This window comes from Schistocerca nitens, chromosome 3, assembly GCF_023898315.1.
Source record: "Schistocerca nitens isolate TAMUIC-IGC-003100 chromosome 3, iqSchNite1.1, whole genome shotgun sequence".
Classification (NCBI taxonomy): domain Eukaryota; kingdom Metazoa; phylum Arthropoda; class Insecta; order Orthoptera; family Acrididae; genus Schistocerca; species Schistocerca nitens.
In genome coordinates, this window is record NC_064616.1 from 740,146,070 (window position 1) to 740,167,436 (window position 21,367).

The window sequence follows — 21,367 nt, forward strand, 5'->3', positions numbered from 1 at the left end:
GCTCATACCCTGACGAGTCATTTTTCCTGTGTACTGACGCCATGAGCAGCCTACAAGCTATCAACCAGTGTTACCCTCGCCATCCAGGAGTCCATCTGTGACCTGGAACAGTCCAGTCGTTCAGTGATGTTTGTCTGGATCACGGGGCACTTCGGAATTCCAGGAAATGAACTTCCCAACAGGCTTCACAGCAACTGCTTTTGGAGGTTGGCATCCCTGTAACTGACCTGTGTTTGTTATTATTCCACAAGGTTTTTCAGCTTTGGGAGATGGAATGGCATAACCTCAGTATGCACAACAAACTGTGTGCCATTAAGGAGACCATGAATGTGTGGAAGTCCTTGATGAGGGCCTCTCGCAGGGACTCTGTTGTTCTCTGCTGGCTCCGCACTGTGCTTATGTGGGTGACCCACGGCTACCTCCTGCGCCGTGAAGACCCACCTCAGTGTCAGTGCAGCACCTGGTTGACAGTGGCCCATATTCATGTGCACTGTACTACTTTGACTGCTCTGTGATGAAATCTTTGGTTACTAGACACTTTGCCACTAATTTTATCTGACAATGCCTCAGTGCTGATTTAGTTTTACATTTTATTTGTGAGGGTGGGTTTTATCATTTCATCAAAGTTTCAGCGCATTTCCTTTGGCCCTCTGTGTCCTCCATCCTAGGGCTTTTAGGGTGGAGGTTTTAATGTGTTGCAGAGTGGCTGGCTTCTCCTTTTTGTTCTCATGGTCAGCCAGCCATGGTAATCTTTCTTCTTTTAATCTCTTCTACCTGTTTCTTGTGTCTCTCTGTAGTTTTCTTGTCCTCTTTTATTCATTGTACTGTTTGTTGCCTTATGTCATTCTTGTCATTTTTCCTTCCTTTTGGTATTGTGCTGTAAGTCTCGTTTGTGTGGGAACTGCTACTTCTCAGCAAAAAGTGAATCTCCATAAACCTAGATGGCTTAGAAAATATGCCATAGAGACAGAGTTCCACAACACCTTGAACTATAGCAAAGGTTTTATGTCGTGCAGGGACTTGTAGATATTCCCAAACAGGAAATGAGAGCTGAATGGGCAGGAAAAGGGCATTTTGGATGAGCAAAATATAATGAAGATGGTGGCTAGTGGTCTGGTCAAATCAGACTCATTTATCCTGACTTTCAGTAGCACAAAACTCCCAGAGCATGTGAAGACAGGTTTCCTTCTCTCGAGCATCTGGCATGTAAGGGTGAAGCCACCTACCTACTGCAAATGTGGCAAGGCTGGCCACAAAAGAGTCGGTTGTTCATCTCCTCCTAAGCATGTCAGTGCTCTGGGGATCACCTGTGAGGAGTGAGAACTGCAGTATCTTCCTTGAGGAAAGGCTGATAAAGCAGATTAAGACAATGAAGGGCATCCCATATGGTGACACTAAAAGGAGTTGTAAGGCCATGACATCCCCTGTGTTTGCTACCTCCTTTGCTAAAATTCTTCAACAGCCAGTTCAGAAAACTGATGCTGTTGCACAAACAGAGGTTGCTTGTATCAGCAGTGGTACCTGTGTTTGTCAGTGCACATATTGAGATGCAGTTCTTTCAGGGCCAATAGCCACAGCAAAAACATTAGACAAAGCCACAGTTGCCACCACTCCAGAACACCCAGTACCTCCAAAGGCAGACTTTGATAAGAAATCCAGTAATGATTCTACCACTGCTGCGATAGTTTCTACAAAACCCTTCCAAGCCCAAAAAGCAAGTGGGAAATTTCCACCACAGGCAAAAACAGGCCATAGACTGTCCGACTATCTCGATTTCATTTACCTTATGGTTCTGCTGCTTCTGCTTCAAAGCCAATGGGAGGCAAAGTCAGCCTGTTGCAACCATCTTGCCCCAATGCTGAACCTCCTCCCACTGTGGACTCCCTGCCCAGTGGAAAAACTAGATGAAAGCACAATCCCCATCAATAATGGCTCCCATACAACAGTGGAACATGAATTGGTTCAGTAATCATGTGGAGGAACTGAAACTAGTAGCACGGGTATACCCCCCTGTGCTTGTGTTCACAAAAAACACATTTTAAAGCCACTGGCATTCTGTGCAGTGGGGGCTATACCGTCCACCAAAAGTGTGACCTGACTGGAGAAAGAGCCAAGGGAGGGGTTGCTGTATTTGTCAGAAACACATACTACTCCTATGGTCTCTCGTTGGCTACTGACTTGCAAACAGTAGCCTCTGCAGTTCATAAGGACTAGAAGATCACTATCTGCTCACTGTCCTTGCTTCCACAGGTTGCGATAAACTGTGAGGCACTCATGGATATTATAAAACAACTTTCCTGCCCATTTCTCTAACTGGGTGACTTCAATGCCCTAATGTATTATGTGGTTCAAACTGTACTTGCCCTAGGGGTAAAGTTTTGGTGAACCTCATGATATCTCAGGAGCTGTGCACACAGGCAGTCCCACTTATTTCTTGGCTGCTACTAGGATGTCCTCTCTCTTCCTGCTCTCCAGCCCTCACAGACTTTGCTCTGTGGGAAGCATCTGATGACCTTCATTCCAGTGACCACTTCCCATTGTGGCTCCACCTACTAGATGGACCATTACTTGAACAGAAGCCACTGAAATGGATGGTCAGCAGGGCTAACTGGACATTGCCATGCAAGTTGTCTGTGTTAGCACAACATGACAGAATCGAGGAGTCAGTGGACCACATCACACTGCTGATCCATCATGCAGCTGACTTATCCATCCCAAAGTCGTCAGCTCATCTTAAATAACCTATACCTTGGTGGTCCAGTGAGTGCCACTGATCAATCTGGGAGAGGCATGCTGCTCTTCAGCAGCTTAAGTACCACCCAGCAACAGACAACCTCACAGCCTTTAGAGTTCAGAGAGCTAAAACTCAACCTGTAATTAAGGAGAGCAGGAAAAGATCATGGCAATGGTTCATGGCCTCCATCAACTGTTCCACTTGTTTTACTGATGTATGAGAAGCCTTCAGAGGATTTCAGGCAAGTACAGTCATTTATCAATAGCAGCAGTGTTCTAACAGGGGTATCTCCTTACAATGTCTGGAGACATCACTCAGTGGCAGAGAATTTTGAAACGACTACTGCCAATGTCAGCCATCATTCAGCATTTTGTTGCTACCACACAACTGTAGATAAGGGTGAGTAGGATTTCAGATCCAACAATTCTGAGTCTTACAACAGCTCTTTGCCGAAGTGGGAGCTGGAATTGGTGCTGTCTGAGACACATGAAACTGCACCTGATCACAACCAAATCCAGTATTGCATGCTTCGACATTTGCCAGCAGCATCAAAGGAAATCATCCTCAAATGTTTCAGTTTGATATGGCAGACAGCTTACTTCCCCAAACTGTGGAGAGAATAACTGTTGATACCTCTCTTCAAACTAGGAAAGGATTGCACATGCCCCAGTAGCTTCCAGTGTGTCACCTTAATAAAGTTTGTAGGAAAGACCCTGGAGTGAACCATTAATCATCATCTGGTCTGGTTGTTAAAGACCAGGTAACTCTTTAGCCCCCCTCACAATGGATTCCAGAGATTTCACCCCACTGTTGACAACCTGATCCTACCAGAGGCAGCTATTCTACAGGTTTCCCTATGTAAAGTCACTGTCTTGGTATATTCTTTGACATCAGTAAGGTGTACGACATTACTTGGAGATTCATGTGTAAGCACTTTTTTAGATCCTGTGTTGGTGATGTGCTATTGGATCATTTTCAGCAGGAGAACATTGTTGATCAAGACAGGGTTTTAAGTGTGACCCTCTTTGCCATAGCCATAAATAGTATAATGTCTAAAGCATGTAGTTCTATACAACGCTCCTTATTTGTGGATAATTCTCTGTATCTCTTCCAGTATTGGAACAGAAAGTAGTCTGTTCCATCTTACAGTAAAGAGGCTGAATGAGTGGGCTGCAAAGACTGGTTTTATGTTTTTTGCAGAGAAGTGTATGTGTGCTCATTATATTCATTTTCATTGTATTTTTAGTTCACTTGAGTTGCACATGTGGTACACTATTTCCCCTTTTAAAGACTGTGCAGTTTTTGGGCCCCATTTTTTACTCAAAACTCTCATGGTTATCACACCTTTTACGCTCCACAGCTCCTCCTTGTACCAGGAAAGTTATTCCCTGACATCTTAACAGATGTCCTATCATCCTGTCCCTCCTTGTCGATGTTTTCCATATATTCATTTCCTTGCTTATTATGTGGAGAACCTCCTCATTGCTTACCTCATCAGTCCACCTAATATTCAACATTCTTCTATAGCACCACATCTTAAAGGCTTTGAATCTCTTCTGCTCAGTTGTTTCACAGTCCATGTTTCACTAGCATACAATGCTGCACTCCAAATGTACATTTTCAGAAATTCCTTCCCGGAATTAAGGCCTATGTTCAATACTAGTAGATTTCTCTATATGCAAAGAAATGTATTGAAAATCTGTGATTAAAAAGTCAAAGAATAAATGAAAATGAGAGAAAAGTGTGTGAAAATAAAGGACACCTAGGTGGTATCTACATCTACATCTTTACTCAGCAAGCCACCACCTTACAGAGTGTGGCAGAGGATGCTGTCGCTCCCTTTCTCATGTCCCAGTAGCAAGTGGTTACTAGGAAGAAAAATTGCCAGTAAGCCTCTGTGTGAGCTCAGATTTCTCTAATTTAGTGACATATGTGGGAGGAAGCAATATATTGGTTGACTCTTACAGGAATACACGCTCTGGTAACTTTACTAGTAAACACGATCATGATGCTGATTGCCCATCTTGCAGCATGTCTCACTGCAGTTGGCTTTGTCTGCACTGCTCTCCTTTGGATATTCTCCTCTATCAATCCTATCTGGTATGCATCACCAACTTATAAGAAATATTAAAGTATTGCTCAGATGAGGTTTATGTAAGTTACCTCCTTTGTGGATGGCTACATTTCCTGAGGATTCTCCCAGTGAATTAGTCTAGCATCTGCTATATGTTTTATGTGGTTGTTCAACTTTAAATCACTCCATACAAATACCCGTAGATATTTTATGAATGTAACTATTGAAGACACTGTTTTGTAATTGTGTATAATAATGGGTTCTTCTGTCTATTTATGTGGACTGCTTTAAATTTGCTTTATCTTAAGGATCTTCCTGCACCAAGTGTCAGTCCTCTGTAGGTTCCGGCATTTCGCTATGATTTACTAGCATTGAGACTTTTTTGTATAAATCATCCACCAAAAGTCTTACGGAACTTCAGACATTATTCTCTGTCATGTGTATATACAGTAGGCTCATGACTATAAGACCTACTTAATCCAGCCTACTTAATTAATACAATAATAATATTTCTCTCTGAAAAATGAGGATTAAATTATTGGCCCCCTGCAGGTCCAAGGTTAAGAATAGGCCCAAGATATTCCTGCCTGTCGTGAGAGGTGAGTAAAAGGAGTCACACATGTTTAGGCCTTTATGTGATGGTCTCCTGTAGGGTTTGACCTCCATATTTCAAAATTTTTCTGGAGAGAGAGCCAGTTGGGGGAGGGCACCTTACATGGTGCATCGTATCCATCGTGCATTGAGATCCTTAGCCTACTTTGTCATTGTTGCATTGCAGTCCCACTCAGTCTCCCTCTCTTGGGTGAGGATACATTCCTGGGTGCATTTTACACCATGCACTATGCAGTGTCACTTTCTGCGCCGATGATCTCGTGGACTGCTTTGCACCTGATATCCAGCACGGTAGCGAGTCCATTGTGGTGGGGCCACCATGTACCCTGTTGGTTGTAGCCCTTGACAACCCAGGGATAGCTCGGCTGATGCCTGCGCTGTTAACTCCCCACATATGCCAAGGAGTAGATGCCTATCTTCCTGGGGCATCGGAACTGCCGGCAATGGCCATCCTGCAAGGTGGCCCTTACTGAGGCTAGCTGATGACCGTGAGGAGGGCCCTTGTTCGGAACGGTTGGCATCAGGGGGTTGACATGCAATGAAGCTTGGTACATCATCTCTCGCTGGTGGCCAACTGCCGGCAGTCTCTAAGCATTCCAGGGCTCAATTCAGTGGGCAGAAGTATGACCCCAAATCATTGCCCTCCCTGGCGACACCAAGGGAGGAATTCCAGGCTAAGCATATTAGTGAAGATTATTCATCCCGGTACCTTGTCTGTTAGAGAGCTGATGGGTAATCCTTCATGTTGATGAAGCCTCAGTTTTTTTGTTGAGCGTTAAGAGGACAAGTTTGGGAAGGTGGAGGGCTTCTCCAAAATGCACTCTGGGTCAGTCTAGACCAAAACAGTATCCTCTGTCCAGTCACTGGCACTACCCACCTGCGACAAGCTGGGGTATATTTCTCTTTTCATCACGCCCCATAAGAGCTTGAATATGGTTCAGGCTCTCATATTGCACAGGGATCTTTTGCAGTTTGATGATGAGCTGCGTGCCAATTTTGAATGACGAGGTGTTCACTTCATCTGGCACGTCCATCGGGGTCTGATGGATAATCAGGTTGCCACCAGTGCCATCATCTTAGCCTTCAAGGGTGACATATTACCAAAAAAGATCAAAGTGATGGTCTACCTCTGTGACGTCAAACCATATATCCCTCTCCCAACGCCCTGCTTTAAGTGCTGGAAGTTTGGCCATATGTCTTCCCGGTGTACTTCCAGTGTCACGTGGTGAGACTGTGGACGTCCTTAGCATCCCAATACTCCATGTGCCCCACTTCCTATCTGTGTTAACTGTGGAGAGCATCATCCCCTTGCTCGCCAGATTGCATGATCTTACAGATTGAAAGAAAAATCATGGAGTGCAAGACCCTGGACCGACTACCTACACTGAGGCTAAGAGGAAATTTGAATGACCTCATCCTGCGCAAATGAGTTCCTGTTATGCCGCCACAACAACAACAGTGATAGCCCCATCAGTTCAGTAAATTCCAGTTGGCTCTCAGAGCCATAAGACTACACCACCACCTTTGGGAGCTACACCCTCTTAACCCCCCCCCCCCCCCCCCAACCATCGGTGACATCCGCCCCGCCCCCCCACTTCTAAGCCAGAGAAGTGTAAAACTTCTTTGGCTCCTCTCACTAGGAAGGGATCCCTTGAGTCACTCCCTTCCCAGGTTCTTACCAGTGGCGCAGCTGACAACCTGCCAGTGGCTGAAGCAACCACAGGTACCTGGTCGTAGGGCTTCATGGTCCTCCTCAGTTCCTGAGACAGAATCAGTGAAGCCCTCCCACCCAGACAAACCTCAGGGGCAGCGAGAGAAACCAAAAGAGCTAAAGACCCCCAAGAGCCAAGACACTGCAGTGACACCCACACCACTGATACCTACCAGCTCTGCATCTGAAGGTGAGGCGGAGATTCTGGTGTCTGCTCAGGACCTAGATCTCACTGGACCCTCAGACACAATGGATATTGACTGTTCAGGCAATAAGTCAGTGGCAGCAGGTGACCCTGAGACATAAACTGCCACATTGAATGTTCACTGCCTTCCCAGTCCGACAATGATGTCATCATCTAGTGAAATTGTGGTGGATTTTTCCTCCGCCTAGCCAAGCTATGGCAACTGTTAAGCTTTACATCTGCTTTCTGCATTGCCCTCCAGGAGACCTGGTTCCCTGCAATGCTGACATCTGCACTCCGTGGCTATAAGGGATATTACAGGAACCGTAGTGACTGTAATAGAGTGTCAGGTGGAGTTTGCGTTTATGTCCTCAACTCTGTCTGTAGTGAACCTGTGCCCCTTCAAACCCCTCTGGAAGATGCAGCTGTCAGAATAAGGACAATGCAGGAAATAACTGACTGCAATGTATATCTTCCTCCAGATTGTGCAGTACCCCTCCATGTATTAGCTGCACTGATTGATGAACTACCTAAACCTTTCCTCCTTATGGGAGATTTTAACGACCATATGCCCTTGTGGGGTGGCACCGTGCTTACTGGCCGAGGCAGAGATGTCGAAACTTTCCTGCCTCAGTTTGACCTCTGCCTCTTAAATACTGGGGCCGCCACAGATTTCAGTGTGGCTCATAGTAGTTACTCGGCCATTGATTTGTCCATTTGCATCCCAGGATTCCTCCCATCTATCCACTGGAGAGCGCATGATGACCTGTGTGGTAGTGACCACTTCCCCATCTTCCTGTCGCTGCCTCGGTGTCAGGCCCATGGACGCCTGTCCAGATAGGCTTTAACAAGTCAGTCTGGGAGAATTTCAGCTCTACAGTCACCATCGATGTGTTGATTGAGCAGGTGACCACAAGAATCGTTACTGCGACTAAAAACGCGATCCCTCGCTCTTTAGGGTGCCCCCGGTGAAAGGCAGTCCCTTGGTGGTCGCCGGAAGTCGCTGTGGCAATTAAGGAGCGTCGGCATTCTCTACAGTAGCCTAAGCTGCACCCTTCCCTGGAGCACCTCATAGCCTTTAAAGAGAGATATACGTGTTGACCATTGGGTACCATACGTCACCTCCCCAATTCTGGGCAAAGATCAAATTGAGGTTTTGGGTACCAGACCCCAACAGGTGTTCTCTGTGTTCACATAAACGTTGTGTTATCTACAGATGCAACACAATTGCTGAGCATTTTGCTGAGCACTATGCTCGAGCCTCTGCGTCAGAGAACTACCTCTCAGCCTTTCACACACTCAAATGGCAGATGGAAGTCCTCTCCTTTGCTACATGACACAGTGAACCCTATAACGTCCCATCTACAGAGTGGGAGCTCCTCAGTGCCCTTACACATTGCCCCGACACAGCTCCTGGACCAGGTTGGATCCACAGTCAGATGATTAAACATCTCTCATCTAACTACAAGCGGCATCTCCTTGTCATCTTCAACTGGATCTGGTGGAATGGCGTCTTTCCATCGCAATGGCGTGAGAGCACCGTCATTCCGGTGCTCAAACCTGGTAAGAACCTGCTGGACGTGGCTCATTAGCCTCACCAACATTCTTTGGAAGCTACTTGAATGTATGGTGTGTCAGCGGTTGAGTTGGGCCCTGCAGTCACGTAGCCTCCTGGCTTCATGCCAGGGCAGCTTCTGCCAGGGTCGCTCTACAATCTGTTATCCCGTGAGTCTGCCACCCGAACCCGCTTTTCCAGACGCCAACACCTGGTTGCGAGCCTTTTTTACTTACATAAAGCATACGACATGACCTGCTGACATCGTATCTTTGTCACATTGTGTGAGTGGGGTCTCCAGGGCCCGCTCCTGATTTTTATCCAAAAACTTCCTGTCACTTCGTACTTTCCATGTCCATGTCCAAGTTGGTGCATCCCGTAGTTCCCCCCATATCCAGGAGAATAGCATCCTGCAGGGCTCTGTATTGAGTTTATATCTCTTTTTAGTGACCATTAATGGTCTAGCAGCAGCTGTAGGGCCTTCAGTCTCACCATCTCTGTATGCAGACGATTTCTGCATTTTGCACTGCTGCTCCAGTACTGGTGCTGCTGTGTGGCGCCTACAGGGAGCCATTAACAAGCTATAGCCATGGGCTCTAGTCCACGACTTCCAGTTTTCAGTCACGACTTCGTGTGTCATGCATTTCTGTTTGCATCCAGAACCAGAACTTTACCTTCATGATGATCCACTCACTGCAGTGGAGTCATATCAACTCTTAGGATTGGTTTACGATGCTCAATTGACTTGGCTTCCTCATCTTCGTCAGCTTAATTGGTGTTGCTGAGGCAGCGGAGGGCATTGAGGTGCTGCCAGAACTTCCAACTGGGGTGCAGACCCCTCTACGCTGCTGCAGCTCTATAGAGCCCTTGTTCAATCCCTCCTTGACTATGTGAGTGTGGTTTATGGTTTGGCAGCGCCCTGAGCATTGCATTTACTCGACCCTGTGCACCACTGCGGTGTTAGACTAGCAACAGGAACTTTTAGGATGAGTCTGGTGACCAGCACACTGGTGGACGCTGTGGTCCCACCATTGCAGATCTGACGTGCACAACTGCTCGCCAGTTATGCTGCACACATTTGTAGTTCTCCTGATCATCTGAATAACTGTCTCCTTTTCCTGCCCATGGCAGTTCATCTCCCTCATCAGCGGCTCAGGTCGGGGCTAACAATTGTGGCTCCCGTGCAGTCCCTTCTCTCCAAACTGGAGTCCTTCACTTTACCACCTCTACTTGCAGTCCTTTCACGTATGCCTCCATGGTGTACGCCTCGGCCACAGCTGCATCTGGACGTTTTGCATGGCCCTAGGTACTCAGTTAACCCCGCTGTTCTCCGCTGTCATTTCCTCTCGATTCTCGCCTAGTTCAGAGGATCTTATGTGGTTTACACCGACGGCTCAATGGCTGAGGGTCGTGTAGGCTTTGCGATTGTTCATGAAGGACATATTGAACAGCACTCTCTTGCCAGATTGCTGCAGTGTTTTCACTGCAGATCTGGCGGCCATATGTCATGCTCTTGAGCACATCTGCTCATGCCCTAGCAGGTCATTTTTTCCTGGGTAATGACCCATTGAGCAGCCTAAAAGCTCTCGACCAGTGCTACATTCACCATCCTCTGTGAGCGTCCATCCAGGAGTCCATCAATGCCCTAGAATAGTTCCATCGTTTAGTGCTGCTTGTGCGGACCCCAGGACGCGTCGAAGTCCCAGGCGACAAACTTGCCAAAAGGCCGGCCAAACAGGAAACCACTTCTGGAAATGGGCATCTCTGAAGATGACCTGCGTTCTGTCTTATATCAGAGTTTTCTGGCTTTGGTAGACGGAATGGCATAACAGTACACACAACAAACTGTGTGTCATGAAGGAGACTATGAATGTGTAGAAATCTTCTATGCAGTCCTCTTGCAGGGAATCAGTTGTCCTCTTCCGTCTCTGCATTGGCCATACATGGCTCATGCATGGTTACCTACTCCGTCATGAGGACCCACCTCTGTGTCGCTGTGGCTCCCAAATGACAGTCCTCCACCTCTTGCTGCACTGCCCAATTTTTTACCACTCTTTGGTGGACTTTTAACTTCCCAGCTCCCTACCTTTGGTGTTTGGCGACGATGCCTAAGCAGCAGCTTTAGTTCTATGTTTTATCCGTGCGAGTGGGTTTTATACTTCTATGTAGGTTTTAGGGTGTGTCCTTTGTCCCTCTGTGTCCTCCACCCTAGTGCTTTTAGGGTGCAGAGTGGCTGGCTTTTCCTTTTTATTCTTGTGGTCGGCCAGCCACTGTAATCTGCTTTCTTCTTTTACTCTCTTCTGTTTCTAGTGTGGCTCTGTTGTTTTCTTGTCCTCTTTTGTTCCTTTTAGTGTTCGTTGCCTTTCCTTCATTCTTGTGGATTTTCCTTTCTTTCTGTTTTGTGTTATACAATGGTATGTCTCGTCCATTTTATTGTCACACTTGTGGCTTGTGTTGTTAAAGTGTTGTTTTGTGTTGTCCTTTGTGTTGTCCTTTGTGTTTCAATTTGTGTCTGAAATGGGTGATAAACAAAAAAACTTGTAGTGACTATGGATCAGAAACTACATGCTGTAATGTGACTGGATTTTAGGGTAACAGACAAAACTGTTCCGTGGGATTTAGAGGTGTGAAAGTAGTACTGTTAGAGACAGAAAGAAAAAATTGGAAAGTGGTGTGCTTCCAAAGTTAGTGGAAGTGGAGTAAAAGGAAGGAAGGCAGTGTTGAAAGGTAAGCACAAAGAAGTTGAGGAAGCTTTATTTTTGTGGCATTAATATTTAAGAGGAAAAGGTTTGTGTATGACTGAGCTGATATTGCATGAAAAAGTATTGCAATTTAATTGGCAAATAGGAGGAGAAGATTGAGACTTTACTGCTTGTGGTGGGTAGTTGGATCAGTGGAAAAGAGATTCAGTATTTTCCAGTTTACAATTAGTGGAGTGACTTTATCCTTTGACAAAGAAACTGTACCATTGTTGAAAGACTATCTTTCAAACTTAATTGATCATGAGGGAATTTCTGGTGAACAGTTACACAGTTGTGACAAGTGGTTTAAATTACTAGGTGCTCCTTATGAAAACACTTCCTTCAAAAAAAGGAAGGAGCAGCATCCAGATCAAAGAAAGGTATGGAACAAGTTATCATACTGGCTTGCAATAATGTAGAGGGTTACCACAAGCTTAGGCTTACAGAAATAAGTAAACTGCAGAAACATATAGTTTTCAGAAACCTGAAAAAAATCAGGAATATCACCACCTCTACAGTACACTTGTAAGAGAGAGAGAGAGAGAGAGAGAGAGAGAGAGAGAGAGAGAGAGAGAGAGAGAATTAAGATGTCTTTAAAACCCGGTTACAAAGTGAATTCATACCTGCTGTAGAGAATAATTTGAAAGACAACAATTTACAGAGTTAAGTTCTGCTGCTCCTTGATTAGGAAATCGCAGAAACCTATAGTTTTCAGAAACCTGAAAAATCGGGAATCACCACCTCTACAGTACACTCATAATAAATAAAAATAAATAGCATAAAATAAATAGCATCATGCTAGTGGCAAGCTGAGAGATGGAGATATTGAAGCATTATTCTTACCACCAAATGTGACTGCTCTTTGTCAACTGAAGGACCATGTCATCCTTCAAATGTGAAAGTATTAGTATCACCACCACTTTCTCAGTTTGTTGTTTATTGTTATCAGCAATTGTTAATAATGAAGACTGTGTAACCATGATGAGGACTGACTTGCTAGATGTGATAAGGTGGTTGGCTGGATTAGGGAAAGAGATTCCAGATATATCACTTGTAATGTCTTCAAAAGGTGGACATTTTAACTTTGAATACATCTGTGCAAGCGAAGTGGAAGATGGAAAGGATGATGTAAATTGGTTGCTGAAAAATGTACTGGGTTGTGAGGATGTCAGTGCAGATGATATCACACAATTGACGACAAATGATGTTGATGACCTAACTGACAAAAATATTTGGCAAATTTAGATGGGTTCAAGTGATTGAGGCAGTGCTGCAATAAATTAGTGAGCAGGAGGAAACAATGCCAGCTAATTTCATCTGTTCACATAAATAGAGGGATGTTGCACCATGGAAGAGGGTGAAGGGAGGGAAACAATCATGTCAGATATTTTTAAAACCTCAAACCATTAAGTTTAATCATTTTTGTTAGGCCCAGATTTTCACATGTGTGTAATTGTATATTCATACTTAACAATGCCGTTCATTTTATGTTTCCTGTAATCATTTTTGAAAGGTGCAGTGTGTATATAAAAACTATTGCAACTAGCATATGTTATGTAAGAAGTCAAAAAAATCTTAATAAAATTGGTTTTTGACAAAAAAAAGGGTGTTTTCAATGGTACAGCTAGGGATGGAAGAGAGGATTTATAGCACCCCAGCGTATCTTGTATTTTTGTTATTCTGCTTGACCTTCTGCCACATTCAGCTAGATAGTAGAGAACCTACCATATTGTAAAAGGTAATGACCCAAAGTTACTTTTGCATCTGAAGATTCCTCTCCATTGAGAACAACATGCTGTGTTCTGCTTTCAAGAAACCCTTTAATCCAGTCACATACCTGGTCCAATATTCTGTATGCTTGTGTTTTATAGATTAGAAGCTAGTACAGAACTGTATAAAATGCCTTTTGGAATTCAAGGAAGATGACATCAACTTTGGCACTGGTATCTACTGCTTTTTGTGTCTCGTGGGCAAACAGGGTGAGCTGGGTTTCACACATTTGTTGTTTTTAGAACCCATGTCTATTCCTATAGGGAGATTTTTGGTCTACATGAATGTCATAATACGTGAGCATAAAACATGTTCCAGCATTCAATAGACTGGCTTCAGAGATAAAGGCCTGCAGTTTGGGTGTCTGTCTGATGACCCTTCTTGAAAATGGAAATGACCTGCATTTTTTTCCAATCATTAAGAATGTTTCGCTCCTCCAGCAACTTATGGTACACTGCCTATAGAAGATAAACAAATTCTTTCATTTACTCTAAATAGAATTGTACTGATACCCCACCAGGTTTAGTGACCTTACCTTTGTCGAATGACTTCCAGTTCCTTTTCCATCCCATGGTAGCTTAAGTCATTTTGACATTCATGTGGAAATTTAAAGGAGGGAACTACAGTGTGATCTACCTCAGTGAAACAGTTTTGGAAAAAGATATTTAATATTTTGGTCTTATACGTCATCCTCTGGATGCCATTATGATCAGTGTGTCTGAACAAATGGCATTGGTCTGTTTACATATTTAACTTATGACTGAAACTTCTTAGGATTTTCTATTAAGTCCATAGATATCATTTCACTTTAGAATTTCTTGAAAGCTTCACACCTGGCTCTCCTTACACTAATTTTAGCTTCATTCAGTTTTTGTTTGTGTCTGATGATTTATCTACCTTTAAATTTGCAGTGAAGCTCTTTGCTTTTGTAGAAACTTTTTAACATCGCTGTTGAGCTGGTGGGTCTTTTCCATCTCCGACAACTTTTCTCAGCACATAGTTGTCTAAATTGTATTGTACAATTCTCTTCAACTTTGTCCATTGGTGCTCAACATTTTCAGTGTTGGATATGAAATTTTCATGGTGACCACTGAGGAAGCAAAAATCTGCCAGAGAGGAAAGCACAGAGGACTGTTTTATGCCCTAAACTGGCACACTACTAATAAATAATAGTAATTGGATAGAAAATTTTGTGAAAATTGATATTTAATAACTTCATGAAGTGATAGATAGATGCATTTACTGTGTAAATTCAATTGATACTCACTATGTTCCCTTATAGTTAACATCTCTCTTTCTGGCCAGATAACTTACTGTGTCCTGCTGATGTTGTTATCACACAGGATGTAAGTTAAGAAAACTTGGTTAATGCTTCAGTGACTCTTTGCTGACAACATTCACAAAAGTCAGAATTTTCTCCAGTTCAGAGACTTCAGAATGTTTCTCACACTGTGAACAACATTTAATGCAGGTTTTTTGTTGTTTGCATTGAAAAATGAAAGTTGTGACTTGCAGCTTAATTTTTAAAGTAAAATTTATGTAAATATAGAGGCATCAGACTGACAAGTCTCTTTCTGCAGGTGGACCTTGTTCCAGCAGTTAAGCAGCGAGTTCTCCATTTAGCAGAGGTTGGGTGGCTGTACAATAAATTGAGACAATTTTGTGATGCCATAAGACCAGCTGGACGTATTAACGAGAGTCTTGTAGTTGGCATCCGCGATGAACTGACAGAGTACTACAGATTGATTGCTGTACTACGCTCCAAGGTATGTTACTTAGTGATTTATCATGATAAAGTACTATTTATCTACAGGAAGTAGACACTGAAGAATGAAACCGTCATCTAACATATTTTGATAGTAAATGTGTTATGCTTTTTCAATCATTTCTCCTTCAGCAAGAGGTAATGTAATTCACTTTCCATCTGCATTGACCCATAGCTGCACCAAATGTTCTGAAGGTGGCAATGTTACCTACTGGGTATTCTGATCAGAAGTAGCTTTTCTAACCAGCATTAAATACCAGCAAACCAATTATGACTTTACCTGATATTGCTCACACCATAGGCAACAGAGCTATGCATGGCTCTATTTAAAAGTAATAGCTCAATAATGTCATAGAGTCTGCTTTCATGCCTAGTAGTTAGCTTGCTGCAAAGAAGAACCTGAAGCTATGATCCTGTAGTCAGTAGTCATTGCATTGACTAGAACTGTGAATCAATAAAATAAACAGATATATTACATAAAAGATAAATGAATAATTAATAACAGGAGTTCTATTATAACATCTATAATTGATGTAGAGGACACCAGATAATTATGTTGATTAATATTTGTTCAAGAAGATAAATCTGAAATGTAGGGAAGTTGGTCCTATGATAACAAGTTACAATACAGTCAGAAAATAACCTTATTAAATGCAATAAAGTTGCATTGAGAGCATTATGAGAATGGTAACAGAATCCCCAAGCTAAACAGTCATCTAAGACCCTCGAAAAACTGAGTCTATTTCATGATCACAATACATAAAATATTCAGCAGCTCACAACAATTAAAAGATCAGTATGGCAGTTTTGCACAATAACACCCAAGGGATAACTAATATGATACAAATATATTTCAATAGAGATACACTATAAATATTCAGTCACACTCAGACCATTTACAATAACTATAAGTAAAGGTTTGTTTGTAAAGCATTCTTGCGAAATTGTGCTCATGTTGAATGACAAGAAAACTTCATTGAATGTTGTTTAAACAGTTATTTCTGTTTGCTTGATAGAAGCAGTTTTTGTTCTTCTTTTTCAAAGGTCATCTCAGCTAACACATGTGATTGACCACTTCTAAACTACACAGTAGTCTAATTTAAATAGCACTCTTGGCAAAAACAGCAAGGTATTTGTTGCATAACTGCACAGTTATGTCAAGGTATAAGGCACTGATACTGCATTCAGTTGCTGTGTTACTGACAAGGGAACCTCCCCATCGCACCCCCTTCAGATTTAGTTATAACTTGGCACAGTGGATAGGCCTTGAAAAACTGAACACAGATCAATCGAGAAAACAGGAAGAAATTGTGTGGAACTATGAAAAAAATTAGTAAAATATACAAACTGAGTAGTCCATGCTAAGATAGGCAACGTCAAGGACAGTGGAAGTCAAGGAGCGCCGTGGTCAGCGTGAGTAGCTGCGGACCGAGAGGTCCTTGGTTCAAGTCTTCCGTCGACTTATAATTTTACTTTCTTTATTTTCGCAAAGTTATGATCTGTCCGTTCGTTCATTGACGTCTCTGTTCACTGTAATAAGTTTAGTGTCTGTGTTTTGCGACTGCACCGCAAAACCGTGCGATTAGTAGACGAAAGGACGAGCCTCTCCAATGGGAACAGAAAACATTTGATCGCAAGGTCATAGGTGAACCAATTCCTCCACAGGAAAATACGTCTGATATATTCTATACGACACTGGTGACGGCATGTGCGTCACATGACAGGAATATGTTTTCGACCCACCTAACTTGTACACTTGGCGAATGGGTAAAAAGATTTTTCTACCTTGCCCGATTTAGGTTTTCTTGTGGATGTGATAATCACTCCCAAAAAAGCGATGAAAACATAAGAGTCTGACACAAACTGAAAATAAAAAATTAAAAGTTTCACTTGGTGGAAGACTTGAACCAAGGACCTCTCGTTCCGCAGCTGCTCACGCTAACCATGGGACCACGGAGCTACTAAACTCTAATTGGCCTTGATGTTGCTTATCTATCATGTGGACTACTCAGTTTGTATATTTTGCTTATTTTTTCATAGTTCCACACAACTTCTTCCTGTTTTCTCGATTGATCTGTGTTCAGTTTTTCAAGGCCTTTCCACTGTGCCAACTTATAACTAAATCTGAGGGGGGTGCGATGGGGAGTTCCCTTGTGAGGAGGATATGATGTCCTGACAAACATTTATATAATGAAAGGAAATATAAACATAACAAATTAATTAATAAAATACATAAAGATACTTAGCTTTCAGGGATAATAGCTATAGTACAGTGCTATCATCTGAGATTATATGTTGAACTCACATGAAGCACTTCAAAGTTGTTAATTATACAATTCAGTGTGAAAGTATTTATTCAGTGTAAAATATAAAATTCAGTAGTATTTAAGTTATTGAAAATATTATCATTTCATTGGATGCACCTAATTTTCCTGAGATCACAGATGTATTCACATTTATAAGAACCATATGTCAGACTTTCTTACACTCCTTGATTCATTGTGCATTGTCAGTTCTTCAGCTGAGTCAGTCCTGCCATCCAAGTTCTTCCTGATCTGTGTTTTACCCATTCTAGTCACTTGCTGCACGCATTCTTACATGCACTGAGCAGCCATGGACCAGCCATGCCCCACCATGCTCTGGGGCTGCTGGCTACTGTTCAGCTGCATGACAAATTCACCTCATCTCATTCTAATTCTAGGCAGCTGAACTGTGCACCTAAATATGTGTAACATTATAAGATCAAACTAACTTTTGCTCCCTTTGGCTGCTTAAAATTTTTAAAACAGATTTTTTTCATCATCATTCACTTGGGTACTGATTTTGTCATAACCCAGAAGGGTTCAACTTTTAATTTTAGTAGTGGTAGACAATTTTCTAGATTAAAACACTGAAGTAGATGAAACATTAAAAATATGGGAGTGACATCTCTAAATTTATTGGTAATCAGTCACTAAATACTCCATTTTTTAGTATAATGCATGTGGTGTTGTGAGATAACTTAATGTATTTGGACTGTGCCACACGGATCTAGATCCTTCTTCTGATCCAAGTGCATCTTGATTTGTTTAGTCATAGTGTTAACCAGGCCTTGCACTGAATCTTGTAACTACTGTATTTTAAGCAAAATAGGAAGATGCTGATATGCAGAGTATGTTGTCTCAGTATCATGTAATGGAGGTATTCCTTTAATAATGAGTGACTGACTAAAACAGTCGTAATATAATGGAGTCAATATGTACATTGTACATGCTTAAATTTAACCTGTGAGCTGAAACAAACATTTTCTGGGATTAAGTTTCAGCCCGACTTGTTGGAGACACTTCAGAACAGCCCTCAGTCGTCTTCTTAAGTGTTCATCAAATGTCTCTGAGAACACTATGTCATCTAAATAACAAAGACAAATATCCACTTCAGGTGCCTTAGAAGATTATCCATCATCCGTTCAAAAGTTGCTGGTGCATTACACAAACCAAATGGCATTACCTTAAACTCATACAGGCCCTCATGGGTGACGAATGCAGTTTTCTCACAATCAGCCTCATCTACTTTGATTTCCCAGTATCCCAAGTACATGTCAATGGTTGAGAAAAACTTAGCCCTCTTCAGACAATCTAGTGTATCATCAATTAATGGCAAGGAGTCAACGCCCTTTTCAGTTACCTTAGTAAGCTTCCTACAATCGACACAAAAGTGCCAACTGCCATCCTCCTTCCTGATGAAAACCACTGGTGACGACCATGGGCTCTGTGAAGGCTGAATGATGTCATTCTTCATTTTCTCTACCTCGTCGTGAATTATTCGACATTCCATTTCTGACACACGGTATGCTCTCTGGTTTATTGGTTGATGGTCTCCAGTGCTAATCTAGTGCTTCACCGTTGATTTGTCTAATTACCTCTTCACTTGTGGATTGAAGCATTCAGAGAACTCTTGAAGAATGGCAAGAAGCTTCTTCTGTTGTTCCTTAGTGAGATCTGGTGATAGTTAAGCTAGAAGATCTTGTCCTGTTCTGCTAATGCCAATTTTGCCCACAGACTTTGCATGGGAGGTTTCTATGATGCTCAGCTGTTTGGCAATTAACGACTCAGCATTTGCTATGCACATGCATCTTGGAAGGATCTGCAGTTTTTGGTGACAGTTAACTATCCACAAATCACTGAATCCGTTCTTAAATGAGATGACTGAGGCTGGTATGATCAAGTTATTCCTCAGTGGTACGCTTGTCTTACATACCACTACAAGATCCATAGGTTGATGCATGGCATGACACATGACAGTTAGCTTTCCAGCGCTGACTGCAGGAATGATCACTTCATCCAGCACACACAGTATCTCACTCGGATGAGCATCTTCCAGTCCACAGTATCTCATCTCATCTAGCATAATCTTCGAGTGACCACAATCTATAATTGCCTGAGAAGCTTTCAAAAAGACCCATCTGAGAATGACATCGTGACTACTCTCTTGTAAGACTATGAATTCTAAGGGCTGTGTACGGCCACTTATACCCACACGAATGACACATCTTCCTACTGGTTTTACATTTTTCCCATTAGTCACCTTCAGCAGAGATGTTTTAATGTTGACGAAGATGGTTTTCTGCAACTGGCAGCGGTACTTCTCTGAAATGACTGAATATGATGCTCCAGAGTCCACAAGAGCTCGGCCTGGTCAGCCATCCATGAGGATACCGACGTAGTTTCCTATCTTTTTGTAGTGATCAACAGTGGAGGATTTTTCTCTTCGGCCACCTCGCCTCCCAGGAAGGTCGCACCCTTTAGTTTTCCAGGTTGTGGCAGCTAGGTGATCGGCTGGAGCTTCTAAACAGTGATGGAGACCTTGATCAGCATGTTGGGGAGCATCCTCTCAAGCAGCTAGCTTGCGGCAATGGTGACCTATGTCGTCTTGCACCCACATCTTCTTGTTCATCTTTGTCGTCCTGGCTCAGGCGTCATCAAATATCCGCCACATTTTTTGACAATAGCACACGACAAGTCCTGGTCATCCACAGTGGAAACATACTGGTTGGTTATCCTGGATTCTCCAGATGTTAGTCTTCCTTGGTGCCCAAACAGGTTCCTCATGCGGCATTGTAGGAATGTAACTTCGCCTGGGTCTCCCTGCAACTAAGATTTTCTGCACCTTCTTGCTCATTATCTCTTGCTCTGAGGGATTTAAATACTCACTCTCACAGCAGATTAAATTTCATTTATAGCCCCCCCTCTCCCAACTATATGATCTCCCGTTCTCCGATATCCAGTGTGGGTAAGAATTGATTCTACTGGCAGTCAAAACAGATGTCATAAAAATATTTTTTTTATTTTCATTTAAAATATTGGAAAGACTTTTTGCCCTTACCTTTTGGAACCTATAACCTCTTCCTAATTTTTTTTTTTATTTTTTTATTCCATATCTTGAGGTCACTTCAATTCTACAACAAAATGTGCACAAGTTGAGCAACTATCAGTATGAGAATTTCCAAATTGCAGGCTGAAACATTCGTAGAATATCTATTTACACTTTCAAAGTGATCAGCCTAAAAACCTTCGTTCAACTCGAAAGGAATTTTACCTATCGTGCAATTTTTAAGGATTTAACTCCGGTAGAAGATGCTATGGCTTAGCTTCAGAGTAATGAGATGATCTGCATTCATACTTATGTATACCCTTCTTAATGTACTGTGTCGACTCTTTGTCGCTTTAAGCAGCTTGCAAGCTTGACGAACTAGATTCTCCTTAGGTAGTATGCACTCCAGCATATATCTTTTTGCAATACATCTGAGTCTATCTCTGGACACTCGTGGATAAAAGTATATGAAGTAAATATAATCCGTTCAAACAATTATTTTCATTCTGCAATCTTTATTTACAGTCTTAAAAAAAAAATCAGATTTACCTGCCACTTTTCTGAATGTTGAGCCACATAAAGGTATCTCTCAGCCTTCTTTTCCCCCCGTATAGTATGAGATTGAGACAAATCTTTGTTACTTTTATCGTCTTCCTTCCCTCTGCTGCTTTTAGGCAAGTTCTCTCTCATGTATCCTAGTAAGAAATTTTTCTGTTCAAATTTTGTGTTACTCATATATGGGCTCTCTCTAAAACAAATAAGGTCATTCAGACTCAAACGTCCAGCTTTTCATGTTGTTTCTGTTGTTGTTACAAAATGGTTACAGTCCACATACAGATCTGCATTTGAAGGAGAAACTGTATACTTGTTAT

At 42.5% G+C, this 21,367-nt stretch overlaps 1 protein-coding gene across 1 annotated transcript in view; it reads left to right on the forward strand.

The window, feature by feature from the left end:
- LOC126249412 (gamma-tubulin complex component 3-like) overlaps positions 1-21,367 on the forward strand; it is a 207,721-nt gene that overhangs the window by 64,944 nt on the left and 121,410 nt on the right. Inside the window, exon 7 of the mRNA XM_049951067.1 lies at positions 14,978-15,147. Within this exon, the coding sequence (XP_049807024.1) occupies positions 14,978-15,147 (170 nt within the window). The remainder of the gene's footprint in view (positions 1-14,977; positions 15,148-21,367) is intronic.